Source organism: Channa argus, chromosome 24 (assembly GCF_033026475.1).
Source record: "Channa argus isolate prfri chromosome 24, Channa argus male v1.0, whole genome shotgun sequence".
Lineage (NCBI taxonomy): Eukaryota > Metazoa > Chordata > Actinopteri > Anabantiformes > Channidae > Channa > Channa argus.
Genome location: NC_090220.1, coordinates 9812076 through 9834345, shown reverse-complemented (window position 1 = coordinate 9834345; position 22270 = coordinate 9812076). Strand labels below are relative to the sequence as shown.

The following is a 22270-nucleotide window of genomic DNA, read 5'->3' as shown; positions in this document are numbered from 1 at the left end:
TTTTTTTTTGCTGATCTGTTCAATAATTGCAGACTTCTACATTGTTAGTTTTGTTTTACTAAGTGTTCATCTGTTTCCTATGTTAATACTGAGATGGCTTTGGCTTTACCATTTTTAATTGTTAAGCACTTTAGTCAGTTTTTGCTGTTTTTTTATAGTGCTTTATAAATAAAGTTGGCTTGGCTTAATAATAGAATTAAAACGTTTTTTGTTTTTTTTGGTTTTTTTGCAGTTTATGTAACCTGAGTGGTCGGGAGTCCTTCTGATCTGAAGATGATTCGCAACAAAATCAACTATTCAAGCAAATCTGCTGTTTGCTTCTAATGAACTCTCCTCCCTCATTCTCCTCTGAGAATGAAAGTCCCAAATAAGATTTTGAATAAAATCTCATGACTTGGAGTGGTGCAGGCCATCTCAGAGAGGCATCACAGTGGACATTGTGCCCATCTACTCATGTCTAAGTCACAGAAGCGAAGAAGTGTGCTGGCATTCAAAACCCTGTGGGTAGGAATCAGCCCCTACTGTATCCTGGACTAAGAGAAACACAAACACCCAGTTTAAGTTGTCTTTTATCTTTTTGTTGTTCCTCTTTCTCCAGGTGAGGCTGGGAGAGTCACTTTTTTTGATTATTAATCATGATTAACTTCTTCAAGTGTCCTCAAATTAGAAACAATTGCAAACTCCAGTTTATACCACAGATTTTTTTTCTTTCTTTTTTATGTATTGTTTGCAGTAGACATTCCTTGTGTATTTGTATTTATTTATGATTACCTACAGAGAGGATGACATTATATTAATAAAAGAAAATATAACTAGTCAGTGACCACTGTGGATGGTCTTCAGGTTTCTTCATCTGTATGACTGATGTAGAATTGGATTTTGAGTGATTGAGATGATTTTAAAAAGAAGTTAATATAAAGAAAGAGATGACATTTTGGGGCACTAAATATCCTTTGTACTCACATGATACCGTGTAAAGTTAAACACCATCAAATCTTTCAGTTCTATGAATTTGGCAAGGGAACATTTAAAAGCACTACTTTTATGATCGAAGCAACATTGCATTGGAAAAGAATTCTGCATTTATGCTTTGATGCTTTTGGCATGCCATTTATTCTTACATGTAACAAAGCACTTGGCTGCCCTTTTCCAAACTGAATGTGCAGGTTTCCCTTTCATGCTTGGATTACTTTTCTATGGGCAAGCATGGTTTTGTATACGACAATGGGGGGGCCATAACATGTAGGTCTAAGTGTGACTAGTAACTATGGAATGCGAATTGGGACAGAGAGGTCCACTTGCGCAGGAAAATAAAGCACTGTTGATCGGTGCTTTGTGTATATAAAACTGATCCTGCCAAAAACTGGAATTGCCGTGTGCAGGTTTGAAATCTACCCTGATCACAATCGTGGCCCTTAATCCATCTTTGCTGCATTGTCCTAGCCGGTCATATTTTGTTTTTGTTTTTTTTTCCAATAAAGTGCAAGCTTCCACACTTCTTTGGCTCTGTATTCATTTTTAACAGGATAAGAAAATGATCACATCATGAGCACTTTCTTTCCCAGACTTCTCTTCCCATCATTTATTTTAAATTGGTTTTTGTCTATAGGATTTGGTTCCAGAACTCACAGGCCTTTTTATAGTTTGTGTGTTTGATGTAGAGAGCTTAGAGTTTGTAGTAAATCCTCAGTACTTCCTCTGGTGAGGTCTTGACTTTGACACAGAGATGCACTATTCTTTACTCACCCAACTGTTGTTTCTGTGATCTTACAAACTTTCCATGTTCCTAATCTTAGCAGTACTTTTTTGTGATATGCTCAAACATTTGGAGAACCTTGAATAAGTTCATTAGCTGTCTTATCCGGTCCTAAACTGATAATGAATGAGCGGCTGCTGTCTGTTAACTATTTTTTTTAATAGGGAATATGTTTTCTTTAGCAGCCAAAATATCCACTTGGCAAGTGACTGTAAAACAAAGCTCTCTGTCGTATTCGAATAATGCTTTAAGTAAAACTGCAATGTATAGGAATGCTTTCCCACTATTTGTTAGAGAGCACTGTCTTCATGACTCACTGACATAGACCAAGACAATGGGAAATGGATTGTTTTTTTTAATTGTGTTTGGAGAATCTTTTCAGTGTGTAAGCCAGTCTTATTCAAGTTTGTGTGTTCAAGCTAAGAAAAGACAGGTTGGTCAGAACTTTACCTAAGTTATAACTATAAAAACACAAATCAATCTATTCTTATTCATGCCTAACATCCTTCAAACATTCTCAGTTAATAAGTATAATCCCCTAGCTAATGTCTTCAATAGAAGCTAAGTGTAGTCAGGAGTGAGTAAATCTGGAGGCCAATCAATGGAACCAGATTAGAGGTGGTGGATTGAGCCACTTTGCCTTTTTGAATTTGAAGAAAAATCAGCCACTGCTTAGCACTGAAAAAGCTCTGAGAACCCTAATGTAACAAGTAAAGCTGGTAAGTGTCTCAAATAATTTAGATCTGATCAATAGTGAACCATTTTTAGCCCAAGTATGAGCAGGCAGACAACTGTCAGTCAATTCTGGTTGTCATCACACAAAGGTTCCAGCTCTTTACTACTAGATTATGCAGTAATTTCACTTGGTTCTGTGTGTGAGGATCATCCAATCATTTGAGGTAGAGAACATTTAAACCTCCATGTCACATGGTAGCTTCACCCCTCCAGTATCAGTGTCAAGGCCTTGTAAAGCCTACAAGAGGATTTTGAACCTGGCTGTGAGTTACAGGGCTCCATCGCTATAAGCCTCATTGTCTCTAGTCCATTAATAAAATAAATGAATAGTCATTTATTTTTTGCACATTTGTACTAAACTGTGTTGAGTTTCCTATTAATTGGAACAAAGAATGGAACTGTACTGCATTGATGGGTGAAGTAATGAGTTCTTGATAATGTCTGATTCATTATGGAGCGTTTTGCTACTGAACTCACAGGTGCAGCAGCTCATCTGTGTGCAACACACACACACAAGGATCTTGATATAAAAGTACATCCTGCTTGGCAAAGCCTCTCCACCAGCATAAGAAGATTCTTTGTTGTGCTGCCACTTCCTCTTAGTTTGGATTCAGTAGTAGAAAGGTGTGTGTGTGTGTGTGAGAGAGAGAGACACACTGACTTTCATGATAGAATTAACTGGTGGGGTTGATAAAAGCCTTACTGTTGAATGGAAGCCTTCCTTTTCTCATTGGTCTGCAAATAGTTAACCTTCTTTGACTTCCAAAAATGAGAAGAAATTGTAAATGTGGCGGGTAAACAGCGATTTATTAAAACAGTCTTTACTTGTTTCACAGGGAAACTGAAAAACCCGATGATACCAAATATATAAAAAACTTTGATTTCAACAAAGGATGGCAGACAACAGGCATGTAACAGTGCATGTAACAAAGCCACAACCAGTAACCTGCAGATACCGTATATCGTAAAAAATGAAAGTTGGAGAGGGGGATCACTGAGTGAAGTGGTTTGCTGTGGGGTTCATCCTCCTCCTTTTGCCAAGCAGCATCCAAAGGTCCTGAGGTCTTTGGTTTCCTTCTAGATGCTTTGTGGCATCACACTTATTCATTCCTGTCACTGTAAACCACCTTGAAAATAACATGGATAACCATCTCTGCTGGCTGTGGATTTGTTTTTCTTCCATAAGAAACACCAGCAGTGTGTGATGAAAACAGCCTTACATCAGACCAATTGGTCTGACTTTCATCAATAGGCAGTTAAACACAGGATAAACAGGAAACTTGCAAAAGAGTCAGTTGCAAAATGATATTGGGAAATAATTTTACTTTCATGAGAATGTTGAGAATGAACAGCAGTGAGCACAAGTGTCATCTGTTAATGTGCAACATTGGTAAAAGTGACTCACAATGTGCTAATAGTGTTGCCCCTTTTTCCAGGAGCCAAATCTACATAGTCTTTGTCTCATGTAAGATTTAAATAATACACTATTATATGTCATAGACAGGTGGAAACGTTTTATTCAATTCTGTCGATTGTTTTGTAATCCAAACATCAACCAATCAATTACTTAATCAATTAGAGTTTCACATATGCAGTTGGACAAATAGCCAGCTGCACCAGTAAAAAATGGGACTTCTCTGCCACCTTGTGGCCTGCTTGGTGTAACTGTTGCTGCAACATACAGTTCACATGAAGAAATCATGGAGAAATTGTTATATTCTGAAGTCTGTTAGTGGCATTGACATAGAAACTCCTTTGTACAAAGCTCAGAAAACACTCGGGTTGAACTGATCAACTGATCTGATCATCAGAGGATTGTTCTAATTATTCAGCCTGCAGTCATTGTTTGCCTGAGAGTAATATGACTGAGCCTCAACCTTTGGCAGGCAGTGGTGTAAAGTAGCAAAACTAAAGGGGGTTCCAGTGACATCACTACAGGTAAACCCCACCAAGAAATTAACCAGTACGGTGCGTCCAAGTACAAAGACACGTCTCATTTAAACAAATCACTACTCATATTTATAACTGATGCACTGTACTAAAGTACAATTTGCAGGTACTTGAACTTTGCTGGAGTACTTCCATATTATGTTACTTCTACTTTTATTCCACTACAATTCATAATGCAATACTGTACTTAGGTCTGTGATGAAGCTTTTAATGTAAGTTCAAGCAGGAAGACACTGTCAGCTGTCAACCAATTGTTGGGGCTCATTTCAGCAGGAACTAAGGCTCCACCTCTCTACTATTATCCAGTCCAGTCCATAAATGTCAAGTTATTGGATTCTCTTTATTTACATTTCACACAGTGTCTTGAGTTTTATTGAAATAGGGTTTGTACATCACAAAGTCGGTTTGTAGAAATGTCTAAACAAACTAAATAAGTGATTTTTCTAATTTGCCTAATTAAAGCATATATATAATCTTTCTTTATGTAATTTTTAATCCCAGCATTCATTGTTAGTCTCTTTACTTTTTTTCATTAAGTATCATGATATTTACATCACACTTCTGACATTTTCAGTGTTTTGACATCCATCTGTAGGAATATTTTATATTAAGCAGATGTCTAACTTTACGCATAACCTAACAGCTCATTAAAATAAGACATACTACAAAACAAAACGATGTGTGAGGTATCTGGCTGAACTGTTTTCCTGTGAGACTGGCTCTAAGGGACAGCAGAGCAGGCAGGTGAACCAAACTGAGGGTAGTACTTTGTTCTCTGCTGCCCCCTGCCTATGTGTGTGTGCAGCCCCTCCCACCTGGAGCACCTCAGTTTCCACTTGTTGAGATGTTCACTCTCTCCTCAGCAGGACAGCACAACAAGAAGGTGAGCTCCCTGCTTTTCTCTGTAGGTTCGTATGCTGATGTCGTTACACTTTTGAGATCAAGGTGTGTTGGTGCCTTTAATAAATTAATGCAAAGGATCCAACTGAGCTGTGATGCTAAAGTTTCTGCACTGTTACTGTAAATAACATAGCTGTAAAAGCTAAAAATCCTTAGAAGATCATGACGTCCGGTTGTTTTAATGAAAATGTGTTTATAACAGTAAGAACACCCTTTTTTAACTATGGGGGCTTTACATTTATCAATGTCAGATCTATGTTATCTCTTTGACTCTAATCTGTACTCGACTGTTTGACAAGATCATGGTGTTTGATGTATCTTTGTACTGCAGTACAACCTCATATTAAGCTCATTCCCACAGTGAAGCTCTCCCATAGAGCACACAGCTGCTGGGACTTTTAGAGCTTAACTGGCTCTTTGAGTGGTTGTGGTTTGGTCTTCGGTTGACTACTGTGAACAAGAAATCTTGTGGTGAGCTTTTTTAAGAATTTTTTATTTTGAGGCTTTCTTCTGTTCAGTAAGTCAGGATTTGTGGCATCACTTGTACTTTCAATTAAATTTTAGGTAATTTTATGTCATTAGTCTCCTACAAGTCAAAATATAACTTTTAAAATACCTGTATTTGTGAAAAAAACATAAGTTAACTTGTTAAATCTCCAGGATTGTCAAGAAAGTCTGAGGGTGAGGAGCTCTAAGTCCCTGTCCTTCAGCTCAGCTTTCGCTCTTTGCAGAAATTGGAGATGCAGCCTTCTTGTAAAAAACATTTATTGCTACGCCATACAGGAAAAACTGTGTTCCTCAGGGCTTCCCACGGCTAATTATAAATGCAGTCTTGTATTCCAGGATAAGAAGTGATTACAACTTTCCCAACCTGGAGAATTAATTAACAATGGGAGCCAGTGCAACCACAAATAGTTCTCAATAGGAACATAGGCTCAGCAGCAGCAATGTTCACTGCTTCTTTCCTTGCTGTGAACATTGCGCAAACACTACTTTAACATTTTAACACGATCAAGTATTTTTTTTTTGCCACGAACCACATCACTGACAAATGCTTTGCTTTGTCAGAACTTGTCAGACGCAGACATTCCTCATAAAGATTCCCTCTCTCCACTCTTGAAAGAAAAGCAGCAGCTGCTGCAACAAAACAAAGAGTGAAGTTGTAATTAGTTTTAACAAATGTGTATTTTGTGCTTCACATGCTGAAGAATTGTTTTCTCACTGTTTTTAGATGCACGTTCACACGTTCACCCGTCAAACACATCATTACCACCATTAAAAGGTTTTAATGTTGTGGCTGATTGATAGGAGAGAGGGTTGAGGGGGGTGGGGTGAGTGAGACACAGAGGAATGTTTGGGTGAGAGTAGTCAATAGTTGGGAATATTATGTGTTGAAGCAGCTGAGAGTTCAGGTTTTATGAAGCTGTTATGGTGGTTTGAATATCAAGCCATAACATGTAGCTCTGGACTCAGTTGTAACAGCATGTTTTAATGGTGAAGAACGGCCAAAGAGAGATTTTGGTTTTATAAGGGGATTTTTTTTTTAAAAACTAAACAAATCCTCTTTTTATGTCTTTTTATGTTGGCACTTGTTAAAGTGCTGCCAACTACTGTAGGAATGCAGCTATTGAATCTTTTTTATTACTGATCAGTCACTTATTATATTCTTAGTGAATAGTTGGTTCTTTGGAAAGCTGTTGTAATGCTCATCACAGTTACCCAAAGGCCAAGTTGACTTATTCAGCTTGCTCTTTTTGTCTAAGCAACAGCGCAAATAAGAAAACTATTAATCTGGAACCAGTCAATTTTAGCATTCTTAGTTGAAATTACTTAAAATAGGAACAAACTTACTTTTGTAAATAATAACAGGTAATTCTCTGAGTGCTGCTTTGTTTCAGGTACAGACTCAATTGAGTCTCACCCGAGGAGAAGGATTGTCCCTATGACAGTTATAGTATATGTCACAGGTGAAGTGCAGATCACCCGGTTTGTTTAAACTACCAACACTGACCTGTCCTTGAAAAACAGAACAAGGCTTTGGCTTCAAAAAGAACTGATTGAAGTTCTAATCATGTTCAGTCACTAATACAAACTCACAGCAGTGGAGAGCACCAGCATAGAGTGACACAGTGGCCATGATCGACCTGAGTTTCCTGTCAGAGGAGGAGCAGGAAACCATCCTGGCTGTGCTAAAAAGAGATGCTGAGCTAAAGAAGTTTGAAGAGCATCGTATCCAGTGAGTTCCTTATCCCCTGACCTGTTACATTTACATTTAGTCATTTAGCAGAAAGTTTTATCCAAAGTGACTTACAAGTGAGGCACAAGTCAAACAAAAGCTTAAAGCTTAAGCTTAAAGCTTAAAGAAAAGCCACCTATTTTTCTGATGCCAATAATTCTTACTCTAAAATGTCTGCACTCAGGAACCTACAGAAGTCTGTGAAAGACAAGAGCCAGCTGAGGTACCTGACTGGAGAATGGTTCTACGAGGCCAAGCAGGTTCGTCACCAGGATCGCATCCATGGGTCCGACATCATCAGGGCCTCCATGAGACACACACACAAACCGCTGACTATATGTGAGTCTCCTCCTTCATCCACTTCTCATAAATGTTCTAAAATGGGCATGAAGATGTAAGATGCAAGTGTGAAAGGTAAAAGACATCATTTAGATTGATTAGATTGCAGCAAGAAGGCAAAGTTAGCCACAAGTTTAGACACAATTACATGATTGCCGATGTGTGAACACAAATTTATGGGTATTTCTTTGCTTTTCAGGCCTTGAAATCTAAGGAAACTAAAGTTATTTCTTATCCTAATCTATAAGTATACCATCAAATAATGTGCAGAGAGAGTATTTACGCATGTCTTGCATGTCTACTATTTTAACATTAGTGTCTATGGTTTCATTAAATTGTGTATGACAAGATCTGTGGATCTGTGTTTTTTTACTACAGGAATACTTCCAAATTACTGGACTGTAGATTAAATACCACTACAGGTTTGCTCAGCCTCAGAAGCACATTGTTAAATTCTTTTCACAGGCAGCACTTTGATTCCTCATCTGTCATAATAATCTAGACAAATCGGTCAGAGGAGAGAAAACAGTGGGGTTTCAAAGACTTCTTTAATCCTTACACTTGAGTGAACAGAGACTCTGCCGAGGTTCAGCACATACTGTGCAGTAAATATACACTTTGCCACTATTGCAGCTTTAACAAAGAAAACTATAATAGCATTCTCTTGTATTGATGTACAATCAGTTATTATAGTAACAAAAGTAAATAAGCCCTGATTTTACATATGCATTAGAAAGTGACCGATGTGAAGATAAGGAGGAGAAACTAATATATCTGGGTTGTATTCAATGAGTCTGGGGGGTAATTAAGTGCAAAGAAGTATTAACATTCTCTAACAGTAGCTGATGTACATATGTGTTGTGTGCTGCAGTGGAGCTCTCTCAGATGTTGCCAGAGAAGTCCAGTTTTATCAGCAATGAAAATAAAGAAGTTTTCATCCCTCCGGTACTTCGTGGACTTCTTCAGGAGCCTCGCATGCAACCCAGGATTAAAAAGTGAGTATGGAGAACTAATGCAGAAGGTAGCCTGCATCAGGATCACCCATGCATCACACAGGAGTGTTGAAATGCTCCTCCATGACCAAGGCTTTTGCCGTTACTGGGTTATTTGCTAGTAAACATAACCTGAACAGTTAATTTAAAACTGCTATAGAAAATAGCTGTATATCACCAGTGTATCAAATGGCTAATTCCACTGTAAAAGTATTGTAAAAGGTGATGCTCTGTCTTTACAAACAAAACAAACCATATGATTTGTGTTTTAAGTAAACATTATCACATGCTGCATCTGCCCACACATATAGTCATTTTCTATAGGAAAAAAACAATGTATTTGTGGTCTTAATATTATATCCAAACAGCAGGAACTGGAACAGATGCTTTTAACAGCATGAAAACAAACAATTTATTAAAGAAAACTATGTTCTAATTGAGAAATTTGTGAACACTGAATATATTTATCTGCTTTGTCAATTTGTGATGTTCAACGTCAAAAATGATTGGACATAGGAAAAGAACAAGAGCAAACTGCATAAAACAGGGAGGTTAAAAACACAAACACTCAGACGCACGCACACACACACACACCACATACTGGATCTATACCTTCCAGACAGCATATGGAAACGCTGTCTTTCTCACAGCTCTGGTGTTCTTGCTTCCTTGGAGACTTATCTGGCACCAGACTGAGATAACAGAGTCTGTGTAAGACACTTGATCAGTTCTTTGATTACAACACTTATGAGGAGGGGGAGGGGAAGAAACAATCAGAGCCCTGTTGAGCCTGTAATCTTCCAGTCAAACAAGAAGAATTAGTCCTGGTCTACAGCTCTATCTGAGAGGAGAGGCAGGCTGTCAAGTGGGGATGTAATCACAATGACCCTGTGGCCAACAAGATACACCATCACAGAGTGATGACAGCAAATCCTGTTTTAAACTGTTCTTGAGATAATTGAAACAATACTTAGAAATATGACAAACCTGTCTGGCTTACAGATTAAGAAATGAATCCACCTCTAGGCTGGGCCAGCATTTTCTCATTAGAGATATGTTGTATGTTGGCACCAATGATGCCTGATTTTGTTCATTAACTGTTCATCTATAATCCCAGTCCAGATGTTACAGTGGATGATGTCTGGTCCTGTTCAGAGGCAATAATCCACTGAAGCAGAAGAAGCTGATTAAATTTACTGGTACAAAAGTTTACACACATAATGATCATCATCCTGGTTCAGCCTGCAATGTTTTTCAGTTCAGGAGAAGGCTGTTCCTTGACTTTTCCTTCAAAACCAGCACAAGCAACAAAGCAACACTTTATACATGTATCTTCCATCCATCCATTATCTTCAATGCTTTTCCTGTTCAGGGTCAAGGGGGGGCATGAGCCTAACCCAGCTGTCATTGGGTGAGAGGCGGGATACACCTTGGACAACACTGTGGTCTGTTTTAGGGTCACAGAGAGCCTGGGACAGAGAGACATACAGAGAAAATTAAAAACTGTTGTGTATTATCAATAATGTGCATAAGTGGAAAACACATATAATCCAATAAGGGTGTGACTGCAAGTGAGTGGACCTGTGCACAAAGTGACTGGAATCTTAATAATTGACCTGTAGCTCCCAGTAATCTTCTTATGAGGTCAGCTCTCACATGCTTGTGTTTTCCACTACTTCTGAGGAGCAGCCTCACTGAAAAATATCATACAATGCTGTTATAGCTTCAGCTGGGACAAATCACTTGGCTGCTCTTGAAAACAACTAATGATTTGTCCTATTACACTTAAGAAGACAGGTTTTGTTGCAGGGTACACAGACACTGGACATGAAATTAATATGCATGTGTACATAACATGTCTGAGTTACAGAAGAGAATGGAATTTACTTACGTGAGCCTGCAGATTTGGGCAAAACAAAATTTTTATCACTTACATGTATTTTTTAGAGATCCAGAAAGTGTGAAGTTCCATACTAATCCTCCTGTTTCTTATCTTCTTTGTTTATTGTCATAGGTATCAAAACCAGAACCCTGATGAAACACCACAAGATGCATCTAAACCTGTTTCACACTCCCCTGTAAAGGTAAGATCCTGCTTGGGGGAACGTTCAATAGATTAAACTTTGAAGTATGAATCCAATCTCTGTGTTGCAGTTCTTAAGTGCATGTATGTATCTTTTGTTGAAGCAGAGAAAAAACCCTTTCAACAGTGAGTTCAGTGCATGTCATACTGTCAAAGAAAACAATAGTCAGGTAGTGGATGGAGCAGTGTCTGAAACTAGGACGCTAAATGAGGGTAAGTTTCACATGAACACTCCCTTGTGCTATAAAAATGAATTAGTTTCTTCATTTAAATCTAAGGATTTACCATGTGTTGTGTGTTTGACTTGAGTGCGCTATTGATGGAAAAAGTGTGACGCCGGTTACATTACGAACCAATGTAAGTCTGCTCTACAACATTTTTGACATCCTGGTATGTGGGTCCTATATTTTTCTGTGAACAGCATGTGAGCATGGGCAGTGGCTGCATGGAGGTGGAAGTGTGCACTGACTTGTCATTTCTAACAATTTACTGTAGCACAGGAAAAGATTAGTTAGATAAGTGATGAGATACACCAAAGAGCTGGGAGCACAGATTTTCCCATTGATTGTTAAAGTGAAATGAAGTTCAAATACACATGGCTGCCAGACTAGTCCAAGGATTATGCAGAACTACATTCCACAGCCTTAATCTGTACTGCATGACTTGTAAAGTAAATGGACCATCTTGATGTGTAGAATTTGTGGCTGAACTAAACATGTTACAGCCTGGATGAAAGAGTTTGAGCTTTTGAAGGCTGAACACACAGCTGTAAAGAACCGGAGGACCCTGGATTTATTAAGTAACACAATGCAAAAGAGCATGGCAAAGCAGATAATGGCACAATACATTTTTTTTCTTTATTATTTTGTTTTTGTAATTCAAATCAAATTCTGATCATTTGCCCAGACCTGGATTTATAGCACAGGGAAGATGTCTCTCCTACATGAGTTTTTGTTAAGTGGAGCTGTTGAACACCAGTAATTAATAATTAGTAATTTTGGGTGATTGTGGCGCAGGAAGGTAGAGCGGTTGTCCGCCAATCTCACAGTTGTTGGTTCAATCCCTGGCTCCTCCAGTCACATGTCGAAGTGTCCTTGAGCAAGACACTGAACCCCAACTTAGTTGCTCTTGGTGAGTGTTGGCCAGTTGCATAGCAGCTCCCCCATCTGTGTGTGTGTGGTTGTGAGTTTGAATGGGTGAATAAGAAGCAGTGTAAAGCGCTTTGAGTGCCAATAGGTAGAAAAGTGCTATATAAGTGCAGAACATTTATCATTTTAAAATGCCTACAAAGTTATGTCAAAGCTAAAGTGGTCACAATGTTGGTGTTCATTTGTTTTTGTTCTTTCAGAGCCTTTACCACCATCTGAGACCTGCAGTTCTTATGTTAGTAACATTAGACAAAACTGTAATGATAGCTCGGCCAACCTGAATCCATCTGCAGTCAGCAGCAGTTCTCAGGACTGCTTTGTTGAAGTAGACTGGTCAGGATGTAGACAGACTGACGCTGATGTTCCTCAGGGCATTCTCAATAACTTGCCCACAGACTCCCTGTTCTGTCAATTGGACCTGCAGAGTCTAAGTAGTCTGGATTCTCCCACTGAGACCTGGGTAGACCCGAAGCAGGCGAGGTTCAGCTCCACAATTGGTCAGCGCAGAGTGGAGTGGCACGATGGAAAGGAACTGGGAGAGCACAGTTTGCTGGACACTGACTCCACTGCTCCCTCTGAGATGGAAAATAACCATCTAAATAATGGCAATACCACTGCTAGTACACAGAGGTCTTTATTCAACCACAGTCAAACAGCTTCACAGGAAGGTGAACTCAAAAATGAGGCACGGCTCCAAGAGCAAGATGTTGTCAAACACCAAGCATTTGGTGGTAAGACGTTTTAAACCAGTGAGCCAACTAAATAACCAATCAGTAATTCAAACTAACAATTGGTTTTAACCACAAATTCCTTAATTTTAACCAATTGAAGACTTCAATATTTAAATAGTTATAGACATATAACATAAACATAGACAGATACTCACATCAATTTTATACCCATTTTGATCTCGATACACATACACATAATAGAATTTGCACCTTCTGACAGTTTAAACTTAAAACTGAGAAATTATAACATTGTAAAAGTATAATTCATGGCAGAGCCACTATGTTGGATTGCATTACATTGCCCAGGTGGTCATGATGTTATTCCTGATCAGTGTATACAGAGTATCTAAAAATCGCCCTCACATTATCCTGCTTTTGCATGTTCTTGCAAGCAATGAAATTTGTGTTTGATTGACTCATTGGGATTTGCTGTAACCTGCTTTGGCATCATGGGTTATTCTGAGGCATTTCATTCATGTCATGTCAATGGTCATCATTGTTTTTTATGTCTCATGCCAGGTGTTGGACTCACAGGTTAATTATCTTACTGTGAGATATCTACAAGTAGGGCCAACGTATAACCTTGATAATCTGATATTATTTTTTGCTCTCAACTGGTTATTTAACTATTTTACTTCTGGTACTTCTTGTATACAGATGTAGTTAAGAGTACTTAAGAGTAGATGCGTTTTTATGTAGAACATAACTTAAAATATAAGACAACAGGTGCATTGTGTTGCAGCTGTTTTATTTCAGTGTCCCTGAGATGAATCTGCTTTTATGTGGATTTTCTTTTTTTGTGTTTTTTACTTAGTAGCAAAAGATATGCACAATTTCAAATCCTATACATTGTGTCCTTCAAAATGCTGTCAGAAATATCATTTGACACCTAAAACTAATGGTCTCCCTCAGTGGTGGAAAGACCAACTGAGATCCTTTACTGAATTACCACATTGTCTTTAGTAAAAAGGCAAAAAATGCCTAAACTACAAAGACAAAAGTACTTGCTGCATAATTACTCATTTTGATATTCATGTATGTTTTTAATGTTGCAGCTTCAGTGAAATTGTTTATAGAGATGAGTAGTTTGTGAAAAGTCTACATCATAATGTAAGTATTATTATGTGGATTGCAAAATGTGCTGTAAAAGTCATATACGTATTTTCTCCTCTGAAGACTACACTAGTGTACAAGAAGTATACAGTACCATAAAAGCACCTCATAGCTGTGCCTAAGTAGAGTACTTGAGAAAATGCACTATGTCAGTTTCCAGTGCAGGCCTCACTTCACGTCTAAGTAATAAACTATAAAAAATCCAACACATGTAACTGTATTGTACTGGAGAAACTTTATGCTGTGTGCAGTGTTTAACCCGTATATGAGTGATTCAACAGGTGGTTGCTCTCTTTGCAGATGTCTCTGAGCAGTCTCATTCAGAGCTCATATGCCCTTCAGTGTCCAGCCTTATGTCTGCTGAAGAATCAGGTAAGCATGTTCACCTGGAGATGAAGCATGAAGAGGAGCATTGCTCTCAGGCAAAGGCCACACGTGGGGCAACTGGACACAGTGTTAACAAAGAAAAGTTGCCCGAACAAAGTACTAACAATTCTTTTCAGACAACATCAGATACCCAGCCATCCACTAGTGGCAGCTCAAGTTCACCTCATGCTGATCCAACATTTTTTAGCAGTGACAGAAGTGCTGAAGTGCAGCGTCCACAGAACAAAGCTGTAAAAATTCCCAAGCGGACAGAAACAGATAAATCCCAGACTCTCTATCAAAGTACTTCAAATATGACTGTGGACACATCTGCATTTATCAAACATGAAACCAAGCTCTCTACGATGACAAATGTGAAAACAGTACAACTGACAGCACGGCAGAATTCTGAATTTAAAGAAACAGTATACACAGTACATGAAGAGGCAACAGAAGGCAGAGTTGTTCAGCCTCTAGAGAAACTATCCAATCTAAGAGCCTTCTGGGAGAGAGAAAACACTGGTCCAAAAATAATATTTGCCAAAGGAGAGGCAAGACAGGAGGCCACAGCTAAGGAAGGAACCAAAGCTTCACATGTCCCTCAGATGTATATGGAGAGCAAACACTATCTTCCCATGAAAATGGAGAAAAACGAAGTTCAGGATATTACTCACAAGTCCCAAAAAAAGACTTTGTCATTGCGGACTGAAGGTAGTCTCTCTGTAGATTGGTCAACAGAAGATGGTACATACAGAGCTAATCCAGTCCTCATCTATGAGGAGACAGAAGACTCCTTAAAAGTTTCAGTAAAGGAGACACAGATTCCTGGCCCACATGAAAACATCATCAATTCTTTAGCACACTCTGTAGGATTCAATACTCACAAGCAAGTGGGGGACATTCCAGTTTCCCTTCCCAGGCAGTCCACTTCCATTCCTCAAGAGGACAGGCCAGCCAAGATCAGTGAACTTAAGCATTTCTGGGAGATGGAATATACAGGCCCAAGAGTAATTGTTGCAAGAGTCAAGGAACACAGCTCAATGCTTGGGGACAAAGAGGTCTCCCCTCAGTCTGACCCGAGGGAGTCTGAGGGAGAGGAACAAACCTCTCTAAACAGAACCAAGTCCAGTGGTATCTTGAAAGCATTGAAAGTGACAGACAAGGGATTTGTCAGTCTGAATCCAGACAGATCACAGCTGAGATGTGTTAGCAGTACTGGAGACATACCTGCAGCATGGTCCCAAAACCAAGTCAAAGCCGAAACACAATTTGAAGAGAGGCCCCTCAGTCCTAGTCAACCCCACAGGCCAGCGTCAAAAAACCAGAATGACAAAGTCAGGAAGAGTCCACCTAAGACCTGCCACCCAAAGGTCCTACCTAAAGAATTCTCCAGTCCTGAGAGATCCAGTCTCGAAGGCTCTCCTTTGAAAACCTTTCCAATCGACATCAACCCACAAACTGAGGTTGTTAGACAGCAAGAAGGGAAGCCCACAACCGTGCCAAAGCAGAGTCCCTTACATAAAGCAAAGCAGACAGGCACTAAACCTAGCATGGACGTCAGATCTTCTCCCCTGCCTTTACATTTGAAGGACACAGGGACTTACATTGATCATGTAAATACAGAACAAAGTAGTACAAGCTCCTCTACTTCCTTACAATCTAAAAAGGCCTCAGAGCACAGATTCAGGACCTTTACTCACCTTGCCAGATCATTCCTCCCTCAGGATTATCAGTACTACCTCGGGCCAAAGGAAAATGCCCATTCCCCTCCTTCTAACCACGAGAAAGCCTCTGCTACAGAGAATGATGAGATACACGAACCACAATGTGCCCTGAGAGACTTTGTTGGAAACCAAAGTGAGAGTCACAATGAGTGGAGTACTACCAGTTCTTGTGCTGTCAGTAAACACAGAAACCCCAGCCAAGACACAACTACCAGGCCCTGGACTCTGTCTCGGGCAAGTGCTAATAGTGAGCTTTGGAATTCTCTCTCCATTTATCTTTCTTCAAGATTATGAAGAAACATACACCTAAGTCAGTGTTTTTTTAAAACCAATTACATCATGTTAACAGTGAGACTGATTTGCTAGAGAATTATACAATATATATAGTATATAATTATACTTGCTCTGACAAATTCCTCTAATGCCAGTTTAATCTGTAGAAAACTATCTTTCCACTGTAGTTTTTAAGTCGGTTTGTGCCGTGTAAGATAGAGCATATTCATCACTATGAACTAAAAACCTAGTAGGATCATGTTTAACAGAACTAAGCAGTATACCTGCCTGAATTATTTGTTTTAAATGGTTTCCAACTGTAGTACTTCTTTAACCATGTACTGCCTGTGTTGAGTTAATTCTCTAGAGCTGATGATGTTTCATTTGTGGCAGGTTATGATGACAGTTCTAGTCCCATCTTGTCACCTCTGAAACAATTATCTTCAAGGAGCATGTCTTTATCCAAAAGTCTGGAAAGCCTCACCTCCCATACAAGTAAAAGGATTTTTTTTTAAATGCATGTGTTCTATAGGTAACCAGACAAGCAATCAGAATTTCTTAAAGCTTTAGTGTATTGGTGGTGCAATACATTTCCAAACAAAAGTCTCAGCACTGAATCATGATCTAATTTTACATGTCAATGATAATGTATCGTGGCCTAATTTCTTTGTAGGAGACGAGAAGAGTAAAACTGAATCAAGCGAGCAAATGAGTTTAAGCGTGGATGATGGTAAACATGGGGTCTTCTCTCCACACATTTATCAGTACATACACAGGCTGGGCAGTTAATTAAACATACTCTTGAATTTAAGATATACAGCACTTATTATACTTCATGGTCAATGTCAGAGGTGTGAAGTCATATATTTCTTCTGGTTTCTTCACATCTGCTATCAGCCTCTGCTCTGTCCAACTCAAAGCAGACAAAAACCAGCTTGTCAGTTCCTGTTCTTCAGCAGAATGAGGTAAATCACCTTTTACTGGCTCCACTTGTACATGATTTTCTGATTTATTTAGTTTTTGCTTTCTCTGTCAGACATGTTTTATATATGTTTTTAACTTTTTGTTTTTTCTCAAACTTATTAGACAGAGAGTGACAGCACATTTGGCACTAATTTGGGCTGGAGAAGAAACATCAGCAACTCCACGTCTAACATAAGTCTTTCCTCAGGAATGGCGTCCATGTCGTCTGTATGTCCATGTGCATTTCACTAGATAATATAAGCTTCTGAAAAAATCCACACACACTCTGTAATATGTGAGCTTTGGCAAGTTTCATTTGAACCTCAAGGTTATTTTGGACCCTTGGACCCTATTTTGGATATCTTGAATGTTTTAGTCTTTCATCGTGTTTGTTAAATGTTGAGTGGTAGGAAAATAAGGCTAATGATGGTCTGTACTTTTCTTATTGACAATCCAATGAAAAGACCCAAACCAACGATCTGAGTAGTTAATCTCTCAGTACATTTTGATTTTTTGCTTTTTCTGCTAAAGAAATATTTAGTTAGACTTTTCCAGCATGTTCCTGAAACAGCTTGAACTGTAGTTTTTAGCCAATATTACTGAAACAAAAATGTTTGGGTTGACTCATTCTTGACATTTTTTTGACCATAAGAACATAAACAACTTCAGATTTATAATTAATCTAATATATTTTTTTACTCACATTGTGGCTGTTTATAGCTGCCATGCAGCTTAAGCCAGCTATCAACCAATCACTGAATAAATGAATAAACAATTAATCATTGCTAATGAATGGATTTTCACTTTACATAAATGAGTATAAAAAAACAGAGAGGATGGTGCTTTCACTCTACTGGGGTCTTGTGAATTAGCAGGTCAGTGGCAGCCTCAGCAGCATTAACCCTGCAGACTGCAGTGACTTTGAGATCCAGGGGAGCATTCAATTTGCTGTGAACTACATCCAGAAGCTTGGGGAATTTCATATCTTTGTGGTGCACTGCAAGGATCTGGCTATGGCTGACACCAAGAAGAGCCGCTGTGACCCGTGAGTAGTTGCCGTATATGTTAAGAATGGCAAAGGTAGAGCAAATGTTGTATCAGCCAATTATATTTATGATATGAAAGTTAGAGAGAGAGTTTGTTGTCTCCTGATGTCATGTGAAGAACTGATAGTTTGCTGCTGTTTGACAGGTATGTGAAGTGTTATCTTCTTCCTGATAAGTCAAAGCTGGGAAAGAGAAAAACCACAGTAAAAAAGAAGACGTTAAACCCAACCTACAATGAAATTCTCAAGGTGAGTTTGTGTTGTTACAAATTTCTCTTTATATCTATTCCAGATTTTTCAAACAGCACTGTCTTCTCCCTGCATAGTTTACCATCAAAATGGAGGAGTTGAAAACTCAGAATTTGAACATCTCGGTGTGGCACAATGACACTTTAGGGCGGAACAGTTTCTTGGGTGAGGTGGACCTGGATTTGTCAGAGTGGGACTTCAGCAACACACAGATAAATGAACACAGATTAAAAACCAGGGTAAAAGCTGCACTTCTTCTTATAGCCTGTAGTACAGGGGTTATTTGATTAGACGTGTGTTCACTTCAGCTTCATTCTTCAGGTGTTAGCACAAACCTCAACACCATCTCCCTCGCATCTGATGGACAGCAGGGGACAGATGAGAGTTGCTCTGAGATTCCTGCCAAAGATGTCTCACAGTAAGCTGATGACACCTCAGTTTCTATCAGCTATTATTAATATTATCATTCTGGTCTTTCTGATGATGGTTTGATTGCACACAGGTAACAGAACCTCTAGAATTGAGACTGGAGAGATGCAGATTTGGGTGAAAGACTGCAAGAATCTCCCTTCAGTCACAGGAGGGATGATTGACCCGTTTGTGAAATGGTAGGAAATATTCAGAATGAAATAAATAATAAATAATTAAAAACATTATTATTATTATTATTATTATTATTATTATTATTATTATAATAACATTATTATTAATCGTAATTTTATCATGCCTCTACTGACGCTAAAAAAGCTCATCTGTTTTTACTTTTTTGGCTTAATAAAAAAAAGTAAATTACATTCTTATTAGTAGAAATTGTATTTCAATATATCTACCACTTTGGTTTTACTTGTCAAAACTGTATTTAAGATATCTAGTAGATAAAAAGCTTAAGTGGCGTTCAATACAATTCCTTCCAGCCAAGAATTATTCACGATGACATTCTTTCTACCCAGTAAATTAAAAATATATCTATCAATAGCAGCATTGCTAGTAATAATACTAATTGTAGATATCAGAAATTACATTTTGACTAGTCATAATAAGGATTTTGGATATCTGCACTGACATTTTTTTGTCACTATGTATTTTGTTCATTCAAATTTACACTATGGATTTCCAGATATGGAATGGATGGATCGATATCTGTTTTCTTATATTTTAGGTATCTGAAAATAACATTATAACTAGTAACAATTTGACTGTAGCTATCGAAAATGGGAGTTTTTTCTAGCAGGAATTCTACTGTAGATATTCAGAATGTTCACTGTGTAAATCTAAAATAATTGGGATATCTGAAATTAAAAGCCTAAAACATAACACAAACGTCCTTATTTTGTCCTATTAAAAATAACATTGTGGATATCTGAAATGTTCTTTTTGACAAGGAATTACAGATACAAAATACAGAATCCAAAAAATCTGTTTCAATGTTAAAACTGTACGCGATACAGATTTTAAAGTATTGGTTGGACAAAAGAAAACATAAGACGTTAGCATCAAAAATAATCATTAGTTGCAGCCATAGTATTATGATAAATGTATTCATGTGATTATTCATTTTATAATTGTTTATTTATTAGGGGTTAGGCACTTTCTGCTTACATACATGACTAAGATTTTATCTGACCTTTCAGAATAAATAAATGCCACTTACTGTATCTCTTTCCTTTGTTTCTGCTGCAGCACTGTACTTCCAGACACAAGCAGAAAAAGCCGTCAGAAAACACGGGTGGTGAAGAGGACGGCAAACCCAATGTTCAACCATACCATGGTGTATGATGGCTTCCAACAAGAGGACCTCAGAGAGGCCTGTGTGGAGCTCACAGTGTGGGATCATGACAGACTCAACAACCACTACATTGGCGGTCTGAGGCTTGGGCTAGGGACAGGTAACACTTCACTGTCTGTTACTCTTCTCAACATAGTTACACCTGCACCTTATCAGTATGAACATCAAAGTAATGAAAGCTATGCACAGTTTCCACTTCCTGCTGTCTAAACAAAAGAAGGTGAAAGTATTTATATGTATGTATTACACAAGTCAGCAACTACAGCTTAGGGGCAACTTAGGTGATGAGTGTGATTGTGAGTGCGAATGCGTGAATAAGAAGCAGTGTAAAGCGCTTTGAGTGCCAATAGGTAGAAAATGAATCCACACTTATGCTCTTTATATAATATCTATATAAGTGCAGAACATTTACCATTTGGTTTTAGAAATATTCAGTTTCAAAAAGTGATCAGATTCAAAATTCTGGATATAATATGAGATAGGATTTTTTGTCCAGATAATTAACAAACTTGAGATATGATACTGCTGTAGACAAATTTGTGTTAGCTAACACTCTCTTCAAACTGGTAGTTTGTTCTAGTATTTGTTGTTTCTTAATCCATGCAGATGTCATGTTTCTGTTTTATTATGCCTGATGCACACACGAGCACATTCATTTGTTCTAATGTCAGTTAAAATTTTTGCCATCGCATTAATAGAATTATTTCTGTGCCTTTCTGTGCAGGAAAGAGTTTTGGGACAGAGGTGGTTTGGATGGATTCAACGACAGAGGAAGCAAATTTATGGGACAGGATGTTAAAGTCTGATGGTGAATGGGTGGAGGATGTTTTACCCCTGAGGATGCTGGTGATGGCAAAAAGCATGTCAAAGTGATATTGGTAAAAAGTGTTGTAATAAATGATTGGAAACTTTTCAGGATAACATTGCATGTACATTATTTGGTTCTACATACTGTGTAACAATTTAGTGCAATTAGCAGCCATGATGAGCAATCTGTATCTGTACAACTGATGGTCATTGTATAAATAATATTTTGTGCAGTCTATGCCAAATGTTAAATGTGTCATAAAACATTCAAATTGTTTTGATTTGAGAAATATATGAAAATTTTAACTCAATAAATGTAGATGTTATCTATTCATTCCATTTATACACACACTTTTATCTGTATTTAAGATGTAAACTTTTACTTTATTTCCACTTTTACTGCAGTGTGCTGCTAAATACACTACCACCACTATTCCACTACTACTACTCCCAATACTTCTACTACTATTAATAATAATTACAGTACAATATGTTGTTATGAAAGTCAGAATAAACTAGAATTGTCATATTTCCTACAGTACATTCAATGCAGCAACATTTCAAGTCTTACCTTCGTACAGGTCTAAAGGCTTCCTGATTGGCTGAACCGATCTGCTGCGACAAGAAATCCAACAATATGATTGGGTTTTATGTCCTATCAATTGAGACGGAGTTAGCTAACCAGCGACTAGCCTCTGCGTTGCTAAGGTAAGTGAACCAGCTGCGTCAGGCCCACTGCATCTGGCCCTGAAGCCAGGCCAGTGTTCCTTCAAAATAAAATCCTGAAGCTTGCTAGTCGGAGAAAACTAAATTATACTGTATTATTGCGGCGTTTAAATTCAGGTGTTTTTCATATTCCATATGAGCCTCACTACGCTATGACTTTCGTCAAGACAGATAACCTAACAATTTGAGTTTTTAAAGACGAATGTCTCTTGCTTTCAGTTGTACACCTTGCAGATAAATATAGTTTCAACAATTACCACTTGATGTTTCAAAGGCATTTTTCTTTAAAAAAATAGTTCTTACTCGTTTGCATTAACAGGTAATTAGTCACTGCAAAGTGCCATTTTA

The 22270-nt window shown here is 38.2% G+C and overlaps 2 protein-coding genes across 39 annotated transcripts in view; both read left to right on the top strand.

Moving 5' to 3' along the window:
• Positions 1-1498, top strand: part of picalma (phosphatidylinositol binding clathrin assembly protein a) — a 42818-nt gene extending 41320 nt beyond the window's left edge. For all 25 annotated transcript variants that reach the window (XM_067494054.1, XM_067494058.1, XM_067494059.1 and 22 more), the window contains one exon: positions 233-1498. In XM_067494054.1, coding sequence (XP_067350155.1) covers positions 233-241 — 9 coding nt within the window. In that variant the 3' untranslated portion in view covers positions 242-1498. The remainder of the gene's footprint in view (positions 1-232) is intronic.
• A 3701-nt stretch (positions 1499-5199) lies between these two features.
• On the top strand, positions 5200-21524 carry sytl2a (synaptotagmin-like 2a). Of its 14 annotated transcripts, XM_067494036.1 has the most exons (20): positions 5300-5324; positions 5703-5812; positions 7240-7577; positions 7762-7916; positions 8788-8911; positions 10923-10992; positions 11096-11204; positions 12340-12870; positions 14284-14355; positions 16740-16841; positions 17020-17076; positions 17244-17311; positions 17433-17537; positions 18182-18354; positions 18501-18603; positions 18681-18842; positions 18925-19021; positions 19106-19211; positions 20284-20489; positions 21114-21524. In XM_067494036.1, the coding sequence occupies exons 3-20, from the start codon at positions 7477-7479 to the stop codon at positions 21260-21262; spliced, it is 2490 nt and encodes an 829-aa protein (XP_067350137.1). In that variant the 5' UTR covers positions 5300-5324; positions 5703-5812; positions 7240-7476; the 3' UTR covers positions 21263-21524. The 14 variants fall into 14 exon arrangements, with proteins under 14 accessions (XP_067350138.1, XP_067350134.1, XP_067350140.1 ...); XM_067494037.1 differs by lacking the exon at positions 5703-5812 and having other exon boundaries at positions 5200-5324; positions 11099-11204; XM_067494033.1 differs by lacking the exon at positions 5703-5812 and having other exon boundaries at positions 5200-5324.
• The last annotated feature ends 746 nt before the right edge of the window (positions 21525-22270 follow it).